At 38.8% G+C, this 16,681-nt stretch overlaps 4 protein-coding genes across 4 annotated transcripts; 1 reads left to right on the top strand and 3 right to left on the bottom strand.

Annotated features, from left to right (window-relative positions):
- Window positions 1–3,724: 3,724 nt before the first annotated feature.
- Window positions 3,725–4,616, bottom strand: LOC132862953 (histone H2B 3). Its single transcript, XM_060895391.1, has one exon. The coding sequence runs from the start codon at window positions 4,545–4,547 to the stop codon at window positions 4,167–4,169; it is 381 nt and encodes a 126-aa protein (XP_060751374.1). The 5' UTR covers window positions 4,548–4,616; the 3' UTR covers window positions 3,725–4,166.
- A 167-nt stretch (window positions 4,617–4,783) lies between these two features.
- Window positions 4,784–5,714, top strand: LOC132862952 (histone H2A). Its single transcript, XM_060895390.1, has one exon. It carries the CDS (start codon window positions 4,874–4,876, stop codon window positions 5,258–5,260), a length of 387 nt encoding a protein of 128 aa, XP_060751373.1. The 5' UTR covers window positions 4,784–4,873; the 3' UTR covers window positions 5,261–5,714.
- A 38-nt stretch (window positions 5,715–5,752) lies between these two features.
- Window positions 5,753–12,880, bottom strand: zpr1 (ZPR1 zinc finger). The gene is made up of 13 exons (XM_060895389.1): window positions 12,668–12,880; window positions 12,398–12,559; window positions 11,666–11,756; window positions 10,897–10,967; window positions 10,132–10,218; window positions 9,894–10,016; window positions 9,603–9,729; window positions 8,620–8,690; window positions 8,191–8,280; window positions 7,870–7,980; window positions 7,662–7,751; window positions 6,345–6,410; window positions 5,753–6,261 (listed from the first exon to the last, which is right to left on the bottom strand). The coding sequence occupies exons 1-13, from the start codon at window positions 12,749–12,751 to the stop codon at window positions 6,136–6,138; spliced, it is 1,299 nt and encodes a 432-aa protein (XP_060751372.1). The 5' UTR covers window positions 12,752–12,880; the 3' UTR covers window positions 5,753–6,135.
- A 1,288-nt stretch (window positions 12,881–14,168) lies between these two features.
- On the bottom strand, window positions 14,169–16,640 carry pwp1 (PWP1 homolog, endonuclein). The gene is made up of 2 exons (XM_060896646.1): window positions 16,628–16,640; window positions 14,169–15,956 (listed from the first exon to the last, which is right to left on the bottom strand). The coding sequence occupies exons 1-2, from the start codon at window positions 16,638–16,640 to the stop codon at window positions 14,356–14,358; spliced, it is 1,614 nt and encodes a 537-aa protein (XP_060752629.1). The 3' UTR covers window positions 14,169–14,355.
- Between the last annotated feature and the right edge of the window lie 41 nt (window positions 16,641–16,681).

The following is a 16,681-nucleotide window of genomic DNA, read 5'->3' as shown; positions in this document are numbered from 1 at the left end:
AGCGGTTATAGGAATACTCAAGCCAATCTGGCACAAACAATCATGTCACGATCAAAATCACGTTTCTTTCCCATTCTGATGGTTGATGTGAATGTTCTGCTAGCCCATATTTGCGTGATTTTATTCACTGCATTGCTGTCATATTAGTTGAATGAATGAATAGGTGAACAGGTCTTCTTAATAATGTGCTTGGTGAGTAAAAAACAATATTCATTACATGCAAAAAAAAATAGGATACCAAAAAATCATTTCACTTACATTTACAGCATTTGGCAGATGCCCTTATCCAGAGCGATGTACAGAAGTGCTTAAGTCTCTTTCATTGGATACTTATGAGATACCATGAGTCTAAAACATTGTTCAAATTTTTTTGAACACTCCTTTTTGTACACTCTTTTTTTGCCACTTGTGCTTCTTTTTCAGTATTTATTAATACCTCAAATCTACCTGTACATCTTTTGTAAAGCTTTTGGTTTTTAATATGCAGTCACTAGAACAAAATGTAATCTAATTCCAAACTGAATTCAAATGAATTAAAGTCTCCGTCATTTCTAAACAACTGAACCTGGGAAAGTCCCTTACGTTCGCCAACATCTTCCCCACTCCTGTGCCTCTCTCTCCTGGTTTGCTGTAGATGCCTGCATGAGATTTAAAGCAGTCCAAACATTTCTCATAATAGGATTTCAACTTGACAGTATTATTAGACCTTTATTTGTACTAGCATGAGGACATGTTTTTGATTGAGACTACAAAGCATAAAGGTGTCTGCCTTTTTTCTTCATAGAAAACTTGTACTTGAGAATGATAATAACAGCTAGGAGTTAGATGCTGAACATGCCAAGAATACCAGCAGCTAACAACAATCACAGCACTGTTTCTTCTGGAACACATTTAGTGCACATAAAATGGGATTTAAAAAAAAAAAAGCATCAAGTCAATGAAATAGATATTTTTTACCAGTTGCTAATATGATGACAGACTTTTACCTGTGACAGCTAACATTCATTCATTCATTCATTTTCTACCGCTTATCCGAACTACCTCGGGTCACGGGGAGCCTGTGCCTATCTCAGGCATCATCGGGCATCAAGGCAGGATACACCCTGAATGGAGTGCCAACCCATCGCAGGGCACACACACACACTCATTCATTCACTCACGCACTCGGGACAATTTTCCAGAGATGCCAATCAACCTACCATGCATGTCTTTGGACCGGGGGAGGAAACCGGAGTACCCGGAGGAAACCCCCGAGGCACGGGGAGAACATGCAAACTCCACACACACAAGGTGGAGGTGGGAATCGAACCCCGACCCTGGAGGTGTGAGGCGAACGTGCTAACCACTAAGCCACCGTGCCCCCCCCACAGCTAACATTACAATTAAAATTAGAAAATGTATAAAGTAGTATAAAGTAAAAATTGTAACAAATATGATGATTAACAAAACATTGTGATGAAGTTAGCACTTACATAAAAAGGCATTAATTAAGGAAAAGGTCAGATGAACAGAAAAACAAATTTAAATAATGTTTTGCTGTGATTCACTTGGGCAATGAGGACACCACAGAGAGAGAGAGAAAAAAAGTAAGTATTATTAATACAAGTCTGTATTATTCTTCTCTACCAGTATAAATATCTACTGTTTAAACAAATTTCAGGGGAGCACAGTGGCTTAGTGGTTAGCACGTTCGCCTCACATCTCCAGGGTTGGGGGTTCGATTCCCACCTCCGCCTTGGGGTGTGGAGTTTGCATGTTCTCCCCATGCCTCGGGGTTTCCTCTGGGTACTCCGGTTTCCTCCCCCGGTCCAAAGACATGCATGGTAGGTTGATTGGCATCTCTGGAAAAATTGTCCGTAGTGTGTGATTGTGTGAGTGAATGAGAGTTTGTGTGCCCTGCCCTGCGATGGGTTGGCACTCCATCCAGGGTGTATCCTGCCTTGATGCCCAATGACGCCTGAGATAGGCACAGGCTCCCTGTGACCCAAGGTAGAAAATGAGCGGTAGAAAATGAGTGAGAGAGTGAGTAAACAAATTTCAACATATAAAGATGAGATAGAAGTTCACGCATTCCTGTCTTAAGTTATTTAACTAAAAGTGCCAATCATATATTCTGGAATAAAGACTTAAAGTAAAAGTATGACTTCAAAAACAAAAGAACAATTTTCTGAAAAAATGAAAGTAAAAGTGCAAGGAAAATGTCACAAAAAAGAAAGACTGCACTTTGTATCACACACCAGTTTTGATTACTGATACTAAATTAGCAGCTTTTCACCAATTAACCTTTCCAAACATCATCAAAAGCTAGCTAACAGCAGCTAGTAAGTCACTAATACCCCACATTTTAGCTAGCATAGCTTGTTATAATAATCTGTCATAATACATATTGCTTAGATAAAAGCAACATGTAACGAATGGCATAGTCATTTGTAACACTATTTATTAAGAAACTTACCTCAGTATTTTTGTTTGTGTTGTTGAAGACACCATAAGAGAGCAGAAAGTTGATATTATTGAGTAAAAAAGATAAAATTATAAATGTCTTAAGTGAAAGAAAAACGCAAGTAGAATTACCTAAAATATCCACCTATCCATCTGGAAGTAGTATAATAACATGGTTGTGATATAGGCCTAACTTTAGCTTACTATTAAATCCAAGTCTACCACTCATGTGAGTAAAATCACTGTACTTCAAGCAACTTCGACAAGCCAAGGAAGATGCCTACAGAGGGGGGAGACAAAACTCTGTATAATCAGGCCAGGAACCTATTGACAAAGGAGATTAGAGTAGCCAAAAGAAGCTACTCTTAAAAGCTGAAAAGCAGGTTTTCAGAAAACAACACACTACTGCTGCTGTATATTGCACAAAAAGCATAATATTGCACAATATTGTTAGTTGCACTCCCACACTTTATGTACATAACTGATCGTTCATATTCTATACTCATATTTTATATATTTTATTCATTCTATATTCATATTTTATACTCATACTGTCTATATTGTATCTCATCGTCTGCATTGTTTTCTTGTATAGTATAGTGTTATTTATCTCTGTACCTTTGAGAGTCACAAACAGCTGGAACCAAATTCCTTGTGTGTCAACACACTTGGCCAATAAATCTGATTCTGATTCTGTACGATTATAAGAAAAAGGCTTATACACTGTACTTTTTCTTGTCACTAGGGCAGTATCCTCAACTGTACACCTTCTGCATATGAAACAGAAAAGTGTCTGTAGTGTCCCTTTAAAACAAAATAGTGTGCATTTATACATACCTTACATAATTTGTACACTAAATAAATACATATAAAAGGTATAAACGATATAAAGATTTAAAGAAAGGTGCAGTTTACTTTTTGTGTGTGTGTTCCAGTGCATTTTGGGTAGTACAACTGCACCGATCCCCAAAACTTAAGAACACACAAGTGCCCAGTGCTTTAATATTATTACGGCATTACAACATGATAATGCAAATTAATATTACACTTATAATGGTACGAGATTATAAACAGTGCTCCAATTGTGTGGGTGTTTTTAAGCCTTCTAGCATGTTTGATATTTGATGTGCCACACCTTAGAATATTTTTCTGATGTAATCCACACAAATACTGGATAATGTTTAAAACATTCTAAATTCCTTATTGCAGTCATGTCATTGGTGATGCTTGTTAGACCATTATGATTAACCAAATATCAATAAACTTCACAAATGCATTAGTGTCAACATGAATCAACATGTTTATTGTGTGAGTTAACAACTCATTGTGAACTAATGTGCATTATTAAGACACTTTAAATCCATACAGTACATAGAATCGTTCTCCACCAGCTGTCCCCAGGATTTCTGGCTGGAACCACAGAGATGTTATGAAGTGGACTCTGGAGCTCAAAAGCACCAAAAGTATTACAAATGAGGAAACTTCTTTCACACATGCAAACAAGTACGTTTTAAGAGGAACATTCAATAAAAGCAATAAACAAATGACAAATGGCTGCAGTTATACGGTCTTTTTAAACGTCCTTCCAGCACATTTCAGGCAGTAATTTTGCGCAGGATGAACAAAAACCCCGGAATAAACATGCGATATCGTATCAATAAGCAGGGATCACTTCCGTCTTCCGAAGGCGCCTCTTCCGTTCAGTCCATCTTGTGCTCCTACCTTCATTTGGAGCTGGTGTACTTGGTCACAGCCTTGGTGCCCTCGGACACGGCGTGTTTGGCCAGTTCTCCTGGCAAAAGCAGGCGCACAGCGGTCTGAATCTCTCTGGATGTGATGGTGGAGCGCTTGTTGTAATGAGCCAGGCGTGAAGCTTCACCGGCAATGCGCTCGAAGATGTCATTCACGAATGAATTCATGATGCCCATTGCTTTGGATGAGATTCCAGTGTCCGGGTGGACTTGTTTTAACACTTTGTACACGTAAATGGCATAGCTTTCTTTCCTGGTCTTGCGCCTTTTCTTGTCCCCTTTCTTCTGTGTTTTGGTCACAGCCTTTTTCGAGCCCTTCTTAGGTGCTGGGGCGGATTTCGCAGGGTCGGGCATTTTTTTAAGTTCGTTAACGTAACGTCAAATTTCCTCCGTTCGCCTCTGTGTACTTTATGCGCTGTCGTCTCGCCTATATTTATAGAATTCGCTTGCAAATTAGAGTATACGCAGACTTCACTTTGATAGGATGTTCGCGTGTCGTCGCGCTACACATCGCGTCTTGTGATTGGTCACGTTGTAGCGCTTCAGTGTGACCAATCCGCGTCAGGATCGGGGTATAAATATCAAACCCTGCTTACATCACAATACAGCGCGGTGACTGCAATTGAAACAAGGAGCTAATTGTAAACTACGTTATTGTCTAGCTTTGTTGTGGTTTTAATATGTCCGGCAGGGGGAAAACCGGTGGGAAGGCCCGAGCTAAGGCCAAGTCTCGTTCGTCCAGAGCTGGACTTCAGTTTCCAGTGGGTCGTGTCCACAGACTGCTACGCAAAGGGAACTATGCTGAGCGGGTAGGCGCAGGGGCGCCCGTCTATCTGGCCGCTGTGCTGGAATATCTGACGGCTGAAATTCTCGAGTTGGCTGGAAACGCAGCGAGAGACAACAAAAAGACCAGGATCATCCCCCGCCATCTGCAGCTCGCAGTCCGTAACGACGAGGAGCTGAATAAACTTTTAGGCGGTGTTACCATCGCCCAAGGCGGAGTGTTACCAAACATCCAAGCTGTTCTGCTGCCCAAGAAAACTGAGAAACCAGCCAAGAGCAAGTGACGAGCTTCGTGACCGAGGACACTGACATCACATCACGGCTCCACACACAGCGATGCCACCATTTTGAGTCTCTAAAGTAACACATTTTCTTCTTCTCGCTTGATTCTGCATTGTCTTAAGGTGTTATGAAACTGAATTATGCTGTTGGTTCTCGGAGAAATGCTTGTTTGTGAGGCAACGAGACGGCGGACATGTTCAACCTGCCCGTGAACAAAAGGTGGACTGTGAACGGATTAAAATGGGGGAAAATACGTGGGTTGAACGTTTAGTATACACGGTAGTTTTTAGACCAGTGCTTGTTGTCGTTCTCACTGCTTTTAAATGACCTTGTTAATTTTTTTTTCCCCTCCTGTTTAATTAAATAAATGTTCAGAGCCTGATTTAAGGGACAAAGACTCGGTGTATTTTTCCGAGCTGCAGAAATCTGCATGAATTAAACTACACCTGTAATGTTTGTCTCTGTTCTGTCTAATTAAACACCACACACAAAACCACCATCACACATTTTATTGTACAAACACAATGTATAGTTAGTCGTTTCCTGGCTGTAAAGAAAATCACTGCATGAAGCGACAATAACAAATTAAGTGCTGTGTAAATAAGTATTTTTCATATATATATATATTTACACTTAATTTCATTACAGCTTGGTGTGTATATAATCAAATTAATGCCCACCAGAGGGCAGTTTAGGCAAATACCAAAACAAAACTGTTTTTCAGTATAAGAGCAAGACAAGCTATGGCATTTTACATGAACTCATCTTCCTACTTTTTCCTCCACATGGCATCTTTACGCCATACTGAATAAAAAAAAAAAAAAAGCTCCTAGCTTTAACTAATTTAGACTCCTGGCTTCAGGTTTTATAATCAGCCTCAATTCTCAGCCTCACTGTAGCCCTCAGTTTTCATGTCATTCAGTCCCAGGTCTTCATTCTGCTCAAATGTTCTCACATACTTTTCAGTCTTCATCTCAGGATCAGGGTCTGGAGCATAAATGTTCTACATAGAGAAACCGCAGGCTTAAATCTTTATCACTCAGCATTATATATTTCATGGTAATAGTCATGGAAAGAAATGTGTACCTGCAGGTAACTGTTTCCTGTTGGATCATCAAGGATGATGTGGACATCCATTTCTCCTGACATGATCTTGATGTTAAACACAAGGCAAACAAAGGGGGGAAAAAAATATGGACCTCACCCGATAAACATGGTTATTGTGTTCAAAGAAGGTTCTAAAAATTAATCACCCACATAAGACTTTTACCAAAACAGTATTGCTCTAGGCCAGCGGTGTACAATCTCACAAAGGGCCGGTATGGGTGCAGTTTTTCATTCCAACCAAGCAGAAGCCACACCTGATTCCACCTGTTTAATCAGTTGTTCTTGGCTTTTAATAGACTCTGGTGTGGCTTTTGCTTGGTTGGAATAAAAACCTGCACCCACACCGGCCCTTTCCGGATAAGATTGGATACGGCTAGGCTAACAAAAAGTAATTTAGCTTGGTCAGAGCTGTAGTGGATCTAATGGGGATGTGGTAGTCTAGTTAGACTATTGATCAGAAGGTCATGAGTTCGAATCCCAGGTCCACTGCCATTGCTGGACCCCTGAGCAAGGCACTTAACCCTCCATTGCTCAGTTGTTTAAATTGAAATCAATTGTAAGTCACTCTGGATAAGGGTGTCTGCTAAATGACAAAAATGTAAATGTAATGCCTGTCCCAGGAACACTAAGCATGATGCAGGTCTTGCCAATACAGTCACACACCCATTCACACCTATAGGCAAATCATCAATCCAGCTACTGGCATGTTTTAGAGGGATGTTAAAAGAGAATACGTAAAACCTGAACCAGACACTATCCTAAACTCGGGATCCTGGAGTTGTGAAATGGTAACTACACACTGTGCCACAATTCCACCTGTACATTACACAATTGTTACAAAATTAAGATAACTGTATATCCAGTCTGATAGCCAGGACTATGTAAGATGTTTCACATAAAGTATATAAAATACATAGTCCTTGCCAGATTGTCTTTACACGTTTAGTACTGACGTTAAAAAAAAAAGTGAAACAAAACTTGTCTCAAATACTATATTATACAAAAATATCTTGCCTACTCTCTATTTTATGACTCAACCACCCGTTAAAACAAAAATGATAATCCTGACTTTTTTTGTATCCCAAGACTAAGGTTTGCAAATTCAAATTGTGAAAGGAAAACACATCTTTTATTGCCTCAGCAAACAGGCTTTCCAACATGTAAATTTTGTATGTTGATGTGGTATGTATGTGGTAGCCTAATGGTTAAGGTTTTAGACTACCAATCAGAAAGTTACAAAAATCCCAGGTCCACCAAGCTCAATAAGAAGTAAAAGTTACAAGTAAAAGTTCAAACCTTGTCGATTTTTCCCCCAAAATGCTCCAGTTTCTCATACGTGTCAGAGATGGCACTGTCTCCACAAACAAAGGGGTTTTTCATGACGATCTAAACCAATTATACATAGCAAAAAATAAGAAATGAGATGGCTTTCTGTAAATAAATATATCATCTAAATAAAAACATCTTTCAAATATAAAAATAAATGATGATTGCTGATGCTCACTAGTTCCTTGATGTCCTTAAGGAGCCCTTCCAGAGTGGTGAATTTTCCTCCTAACGCCGCCATACCCAGTTCAAACTCCAGCTCTGGAATCAGCACACTGCAAGTCTCTGACTGTAACACACACAAACACACCAAATCAATAAAGCAAATATTCTACATTTTAAAGCATAAGCTTCAAACATTAGATTTAGTACTGACATTAGAGTATTAGACTGAAGGAAATGATTTAGGAAGGAAATGACTTTTTTTGTTTACTGTTGTATCACTAACAGCTTTATATTTGAGTTTGGAGGATGAAAGGCTCACGTGGCCTCAGAATACCTTTAGCAGGTCTCGCGACATGTCTGACGGGTCAGTGAGGTGGAGTGTGATTCTAGTTCCCAGCTCCTCTGTGGCACCACCTGATTTCACCTGTGCAAACAGTTCAACAGTATGATAAATCTTATTAATAGAATTCTAATTTCTTGTCTCCAGAATTTCTCCAGTGCTCAAGCACTTCGATGCAAATTAATGTACTGAGAAAAAAAAAACAATACTAGACATGTCCAAATTGTTTGCAATGGCAGTGACAGTAATCAGGGGTCTTAAATATTTCACATTGCTTTACAAAGTGTTATCATGGGAAAGTCCACACTAATGATCATAAATACCATTAATTATTTTCTACGTACTGATATCACATATATTAAGACACACAACTACAGGCAATGCATTCAGTTCTACACAGTAACATTGCCGGCCTTTTCTGACCTCATTAGTTCGATGTCCACAGCTGTCACAGTTGGTGGCCATGATGATAACTTCTTTGAAATGTGGAATTTCTGATTAGAAGTGAAGGAACAAATTTTAAGAGGATAAAATGCCAAAAAAAAATTCAGAGCCATTATTTGTCTCACATGCCGTAAAGCACAATGAAATCCTATTCTTCGCCAAGCTTCGGAGGTTCGGGTCAAAGCACCGTTCGGGCCCAACAGTGTCATGCATGTGAGTTTTCTTTTCCTGTGCATCACTTCTGTCACTCATGGCTATAAGGTTATAAATGTTCTTAAATTAAACAAACATTATAATGTTGTGCCAGATGTGAACACGAAATGCAATGATTTAAATAGCTGTGTACATATAAATGCATATTTATAGTGTATAAATGAGAATGTAAACTTATTCTCTCTTCTAACAGCGTCCACAATTAATAATAATAATTAATACATAAAGACTTTAGCAGCATCCAGCTAGTGTTTTGCATGATACTGTTTTGTTTTTTTTTTGTTGGTAAAAACGCATGTTTCGGATTAATTCACCGATACTGCTGACTTCCACATATGTTGCTAACCAATCCTGTCTGCTTCCACCGAACCTCTGATCAATCCCTCCTACTCTCACACTCAAAATAACATCAATATCAATCTAGAGATTTGGACCATCATGCTTAAAATGGAAGTGTATTTTAGAGCAAAAATCCTCCAGAAATGCTTTCAGTGTGAATTTGTTTTTGGCTGCTCATCATTCCTGTACCAGCTCTATCCAAAAACAGTAATTCCCATACATACACAGCACTGATGTGTCAACTGATGTGTTTTTACACTCCTTGGCTGTTAATAATTAAAAATCTATTTAAATACAACTCATTTCTCAGAGAGAATCTTTCTCTGCAGTTACTGTACAGGGTTCCACAGTTGACATGAAGTCAGACCTGTTCACATTAAACCTCACTGTGCTACCAGTTCAAAGGATACGGACAAGTTTCATGTTTGTTGAGGCAGGAGCATTGCATTCTGGGCAGTTGGTGTTGAACACCAGGACTTCGTTCCTCATTGTGTCCAGATTATTCCCAGCATTCTCCTCTTCCTCTGGTTTACTTTCCTGAAAAATAACATGGAGAATGTTACTCAAGGCAAATAATGAAAAATGAACCAACTTTAGGAAGTATAATAAAGTCAAGAAAACTGAACTTCATCTCCAAATGCTTTTATAAAATAAAAGTATGAAAATAAACAATAGCTTGATAGCAATCCCAGTTTTCTCACCTCTACCCCAAGGGCTGAGTTTTGTTCAGGTGTTCTTTTGTAAGAAGATACAGTGAGAGCTTGGTCTTTCTGCGGTGCAAATGGATTCTCGATGAAACTGTTCCCTGAAGGATCGTCAATGATCTGACAGGTAACACGGAGAAAACAGAGAATAGTTTACTCACAGAGACACCAACTATTCCCCCAGAATTTTCCCCCTTTGCTATTAACATTAACAAATAAAAAGTTATCATGTCACCAGTGTGAATTCTTCTTCAACATCTTTCAGCTTTTTCAGTCTCTGAATAAATTGGCCTATTTTGTCTGCTACTTCTGGTTCAGTGGCCTGAAAAGGAACAGAGACTGAGCATGACATGCAAGAACATTTTAATTTGTGCATCAATTGAAATATCTGTACTATGTGATATGATATGGATTTTAATATCTAAACTCCAGAGTAATAAAATCCAAGCAGGCAGCAAGAAAATACAGAATTTGAAAACCCTAACAATCCCTAGCATGTGTTGCTGCACAGAATGCTGTTGTTTCCAGATGTGTGGCTGAAAGCTGAAATCTAGTGTGCACACTACTTCTAATAATGATCAGCTAGTGTTTTTTTTTTTTTTTATTATTATTATTATTTTACCAAAAGAACCAAATTTCCTGGCACCTTCTATTCTGGGAATTTACAAGTCTTGGAAATCACAAGTCAAAAAAAGTCTTTCACATCCCACAAAACATTATGTTTTATCTAACCCTTATGACCCATGATGGATGGGTGTCAGTGACCACAGACAGTTTAATACCCGGTTCTAATGTTGTGGAAGCTGGGAGCTGTGAGACAGTAGAAATTTGGAGTGCCTATGTAATGCAAAACTGTTCTAATATATAACGCTAATCCATATAGGCATTAGCAGGTTTTCATATCTGACACAGAGCAATTTAATTGATCCTTTTGTTAATCTGTTAGATCTGAGACCAGGGTTAAAAAAATAAAAATAAAATAAAATAAAAACTTCCATACCCGTCGTGTTGGTTGATCTTGTTCTAATCCTGCTACTGCTCGGTCAAGGAGTCCCTCAATGGTGGACAGTGCTAAAAAAGAAAAGTAAATACTTCTTAAATATAAACCAGTGTATAACAAAGTTCATATCACACCATTACCTGGAACAGAACAAACAGAATAGCAAATCCATTCCCATATAAATGGGCCAGAGATTTCAATCATGCAAATCTCCAATCAATGCTCCCTAAATTCCATCAATATGTGGACTTTGAGAGGGGCAAACACGCTGGATGTTATTTACACAAACATCCCCAGGGCATATCATGCTGAGCCCAGCCCCCCAACCTCGGCTAATTATGTGAGGCATACAGACCACTCGTCAGATGCTCTAAACATGTTCTGAAGCAGGTCAAAACCTGGCCAGCAGGAGCCACCTCTGCCCTTCAGGACTGTTTTGACTGCACTGACTGGAACATGTTCAGGGAGGCTGCAATCAAATGCGATTCCTTCAACTTGGAGGAGTACACAGCATCAGGGACCAGCTACATCGCTAAGTGCATTGATGACATGACTGTCTCCAAGACCATCAATACACTCCAACCAGAAGCTGTGAATGACCGCAAAGGTGTGTGTGCTGCTGAAGACTAGAGACTCTGCCTTCAGAGCAGGGGACAGGACGGAGAAACGTTGTTTCATTTCACTGTGCAATGCATAAGCTATATATGGTTGACATGACATATATGAAGTTTCTTGCCCTGACTTGACTAATAAATACAGTAATACTCACAGCCCTTTTGTGTGAATGCAGGGATTTCAAAGTCCAGCTCAGGAATTCGAGTACTGGCACTGTCTGTTTTCACGACCTGACGGTTCATATCCTAAACAACAGAAATGATATACAACTTAGCAACTTTTTAGGGCCCCGAAACATGCTAGAGCCTTAATAAAAAAACAGAATGATCACCAAACTCAACCCACAAAGCACAATCTATGCATTGTCATCGTGCTAAAATACTTCTACGCAGAACAACTACTACTTGAGCTACACATGCACATTATATCTTTAGTGAAGAAAATTGCTTCCAGGTGTATGAATGTGGTAGCGTGTTAAGGTTGGGTGTGGAAAGACATGAAGACAGAAGGCAAGAAGCATTCTAGCAGATGGTTCTCACCCTCACTTTGGTCAGGTTGAGCCTATGAAATCTGGAAAGCGATATATGGGTTCACTTAGCACATAAAAACGTGTTTAAGAGGTCTTTTATCCCAAATGATATTAAATTTCTTAATTCCTCAAGCGATTGATAAAACAAGTGTAATCTGAGATACTGTTACGTGACGTGATAATCTAATGGATATTAGTATTTGTTTTTATGTGTTATTTTTCAGTCCTTTTTGTTTTTCTTATTTTTAAGTGATGGTGAGCCAAAGAAAAATGTCCACCTTGGTGGACAATAAAGACATACAATACAATACATGTGTTGGAAGTTAGATCAGAATTAGTTGATCTAATCACAGTCACCTCTTTAGTCTTTATGTGGACTGAACAACAGACTCCCTGCTCCTGGATTCTCCCTGCAGACTGGATTTCTGTATTAGTCCAGTGACAGTGTGGACATGAGAAGGAACTGATGATGATTTCTCTAAAGAAGGGGATTTTGGTTAGGAGAAGACGAGTGTTTCCCTGAAAAAGAGTTCAAGACATGTCATCTAGACTCATCACAAACATGTAAATATGTTGTTATTATTATTATTAATAATATGATTATTCATTGTTTTTCTGACTACTCACATTCTCATAACAGTTCATACACAAGCTCTCTATTTCAGTGGGCTGAGCGTCGTCCGAGTCTGCGTTGATATCTTTAAACGACATTGTTTGTGAAGCTCTAGTGAATTAAAAATGAAATCGGAGGTGATGCTGAAAAATAGACGTATAACGAAGAACTGTATAGAAAATTCGTGCGTCAAACGCACATGGATCCGTCCTAGTGTTTCCGGGTCAAAGTGTGCCAAAGTAAAAGTCCGAGAACGACTTCGCTGTAAAAAGGTAAAACAGTAAAAGTCGGTAAAAGCAGTGAATATTTAACGCAACGAGTTCATTTAAATGTGCATGTTTTATTTCTTACTAGTGCAAACATTCTCAAAGGTAGAACAGCATAGATTATAAGAGAAGATTTATATATATTTATATTATATTAGCAACATATATATTTATATATAGCAACAAGTGCAAGATGTTGTTAGTGATCAGACTTAGACGAAATATAAAAGAGATGTTTTATTTGTAGAGCTTTGCATTTGCAATTTAATGTTTCACTACTTTAAAAATGCATCATTTTCATATCCCCAGAAGCAGAAACACAGATGTCAGATCATCAACGCATGCAGGAAAATTAAATGAATTGATTTTTAAATGATTATTAAATGTTATTTATGCAGAATATTTAAGTGTTACATTTTCATTCTACAGAATTAATATAATTTCACAATAACAACTGCCATATATTGACATGCAGTGTCGGTTGTGACATACAGTGTCAGTGTCAGCTTTTTTTTTTTTTTTTTTTTTAAATCTATCCTTTTTTAAGTGAATGAACTTACATAATATTGGATAACTTGACCAAGCAAAACACAGTAAAGATCTTGTACATTTTCAGCATTGCAAAAAGAAAAATAGCAGTTTTTTTTTTTTAAATAACAGTAAATTATTGGCTCTCAATTCTTAGTAGAGGCTTTTTGTAACTTCTTGGAATTTGTTATAATGAAGAAACAGTTGTTATTACTTAAACCAATCAGTGCATCTCAAGCCTAGTCATGAACTACAATTTTTCTTCCTCCGATACACTTTGTTCACAACTTTCTAAAGATTTGATCATTTTGCTGATGAATTGAATTAGGATGGATTTTTTATATATATATATATATTCATTCATTCATTCATCTTCTACCGCTTATCCAAACTTTATATATATATATATATTAATTAAGAAAAACTTCCTAAAATCAAATGAACCAAGAGGTTTAAATGCTGATTGGTCTGAGAACTTTACATACATTTTTTTTTCCAGTAAAATGTTTCCAAAAAAGCACATAATGAATGTCTTCTTCTACGTCTTAAAAACATGACAGTAGCTTGATTCACTAGTCTAAATTGTCCCCGGATATAAACATGTGTTAACGTGTGTTTGATTCCATGTGTCATTCTATCCAGGGTGTATTTCCATCTCACACCCAGGAGACATACGGGCAGGGCAGCAAATACTAAAGATGAATGCATAAAAACACAAGGCTTCAGGATTAAACATTTGTTTAATGATTTAATCACAGAAGTGTACAGATATTTTAATAATAACTGTATGTTAATTCATCTTCTATGCCAAATATGTATATACTGATTTGTTTTTCATTAAGCAGAATTTGCTTACTTTGCATTTCAAAAATAAGTTCTTTGGTCGCATATAGTCTCTAGCTGTACCATTAAGAGACCTCCATGTCAACCATGCTGCTGCTGGAGCCCGACACTGTGCTGGCAACCAAACGTTCCCGACTGCCGAAAGCCTCCGCCACTGCAGCTACATCGCTAATGTCCCAAACTCGCAACCCATCCTTCTGTCCTCCAAATGCATAAACGAATGGCATGTCAGGACAGCAAGCTTCACAAAACAGCACTCCCATTTTCATGTCTCTGGAGTGAATGAGCTTGGGTTTGTTTCCGAGAATATCCCAGATCTTCACGTGTTTGTCAGCAGAACTGGTAACCAGACAGCCGCTTACTTGACTGCTCAGGTTCATACCTGACACCTCTCCATCATGTGCCCTCAGAGTGAAGACCAGCTTGTCTGATCTGGCATCTAAACAGTAAACAAAGCCATCCTCTGTACTTGCAAGGAAGTTGCAGGGAGAGAAGTGATTCCACACCAGTCGTTCCACCTGACCGCTGAAACGCCAGACACGATTGCTGGATTCTGGATTGCGACAGTCATACAGGATAGCTGACTTATCATAAGACCCAGTGATTAGAGTCTGTGCCTCAAATGGGTGAAACTTTAGAGTCTGGACCTTATCAGTGTGACGTCTTAGTGTCGTCGCCGGTTTTCCTTGCACGAGGTCCCAAAGAACCACAGTCTCATCAGCAGAAGCACTTCCCAAAACATTCCTAACCATCGCGTTCCATGACAAATCCAATACAGCATCAGTGTGGCCCTCTATAGCTTCTGCAGCATTCTTCTTCTTCTTCTTTTTCTTGGTCTTCTTACTGCTTCCCAGAGAAAACACAGGCTCTAAGCTATCAACCACGTCCAGATCCCACACGTCAATAACTGGAGTCATGTTTCCTATGGCTGCATAATTCCCTGTGCCTTCCTCAGGGCTTGGGTCAAAGTTCAGCCACTCGACACTCAGCGGATAAGCAGGCAGGAGGATGTCATGGTGGACATAGAGAGAGTTCTCTTCAGAGTTATACACATAAACTTCAAGATTGCAACAATCCTTTTCAGCCCTACCAGCCAGAATGAGATTATCAGTAGGCTTGATCTCGAAGTCCTCTCGTTCATACTGGTCTGTGTCTTTAATGGTGACATAAGGATCTTCTTCGTTACTGCCAAACACTGTCAGACCTGCCAGACTGTCCCCGATATTAGCAGCCTCAAGATCTTCCTCATCATATTTGTCCAGTTCGTACTCAGCAAGATCATCTGCTGGCTTTTCATCACCTGCATCAGGCATTTCTGAGGCTGACCGACTTTCTGTCTTCTCTTGATCACTCACCGAACATTCTTCCTCCTCCTCATCATCATCATCTTGCCTTAATTCATTCTTAGCCTCAGCTATGATGCGCTGCAGCTCCTCTTTGCTCAATTCAACTTTATCTGGTGTTCCTTTAGAAACCCCCCTCGTCACCCAACCAACACACGTTATTTGAGAACTCATGATCACACCAACTAGTAAATAAAATCGTTCTTTAGCGTCCGAAGTTTCAAGAGCTACTAAAATGTTGACAACACGAGGCGTATAAGGGTCCTCTAAGAACCTAGCGCGATTTGATGACGTGTTGCGTGTTGCCGAATAGTTCTCCTGAGCTTTATATTAGGGGGGGGAAAAAGAAAGAAAAGCAACAGCAGACTGGGGAAATAAAGCTGAAGCTGTTAATAAAATGTGTTGGCAATATTCATATATTCTCACTCTTGGATCAAAATATATTATTAGACATTATTAACTCGAAGTCGCAGTATTAAACGAAGACATGCGCTAAAAGCACCACCATCTTGGAAGGGGCAACATTTCATATTGAGCCCACTGACATTAACGCAAATCTGACTTTAAACTTGGGGAATCGATTAATTTCAACAAAATCTCAGTTTATATTTAAAGGAATTAGTAAACCAACATACCACTTACAGCCTGTGGTAACACAAGGTCAATCTTTTTTTTGTCTATGTCCAGGTATAGCCTCTTATTTAATTGTTCAAATTTGGAAAACTTAGGAAGTAGTATGTCATTTTTCTATCATTTTTCACTTTTCAAACAACATCATTGTAGGTTATTCCAGTCAGAATATGACATGCCTTTGAGCCATATTCTCAACATTCTCACACTGGAATAAGTTTGTGAACATGTGTAGACATTGTGTGCTGTAATGGACAAGGTACATTAAGTGAATTGTTGATGCAAATTTAATATGTAGGACTCTGCTACCCCAAATACAAACAACCAATTACTCCTGCGCTCACACATAATACAAAGAAAATACCCATGACTATCATGACTATCATGACTATGATAATTTGATTTGTTCACAATGCAG

Source organism: Tachysurus vachellii, chromosome 20, assembly GCF_030014155.1.
Source record: "Tachysurus vachellii isolate PV-2020 chromosome 20, HZAU_Pvac_v1, whole genome shotgun sequence".
Lineage (NCBI taxonomy): Eukaryota > Metazoa > Chordata > Actinopteri > Siluriformes > Bagridae > Tachysurus > Tachysurus vachellii.
The sequence above is the reverse complement of the archived record's forward strand: the minus strand, read 5'-3'. Positions and strand labels throughout refer to the sequence as shown.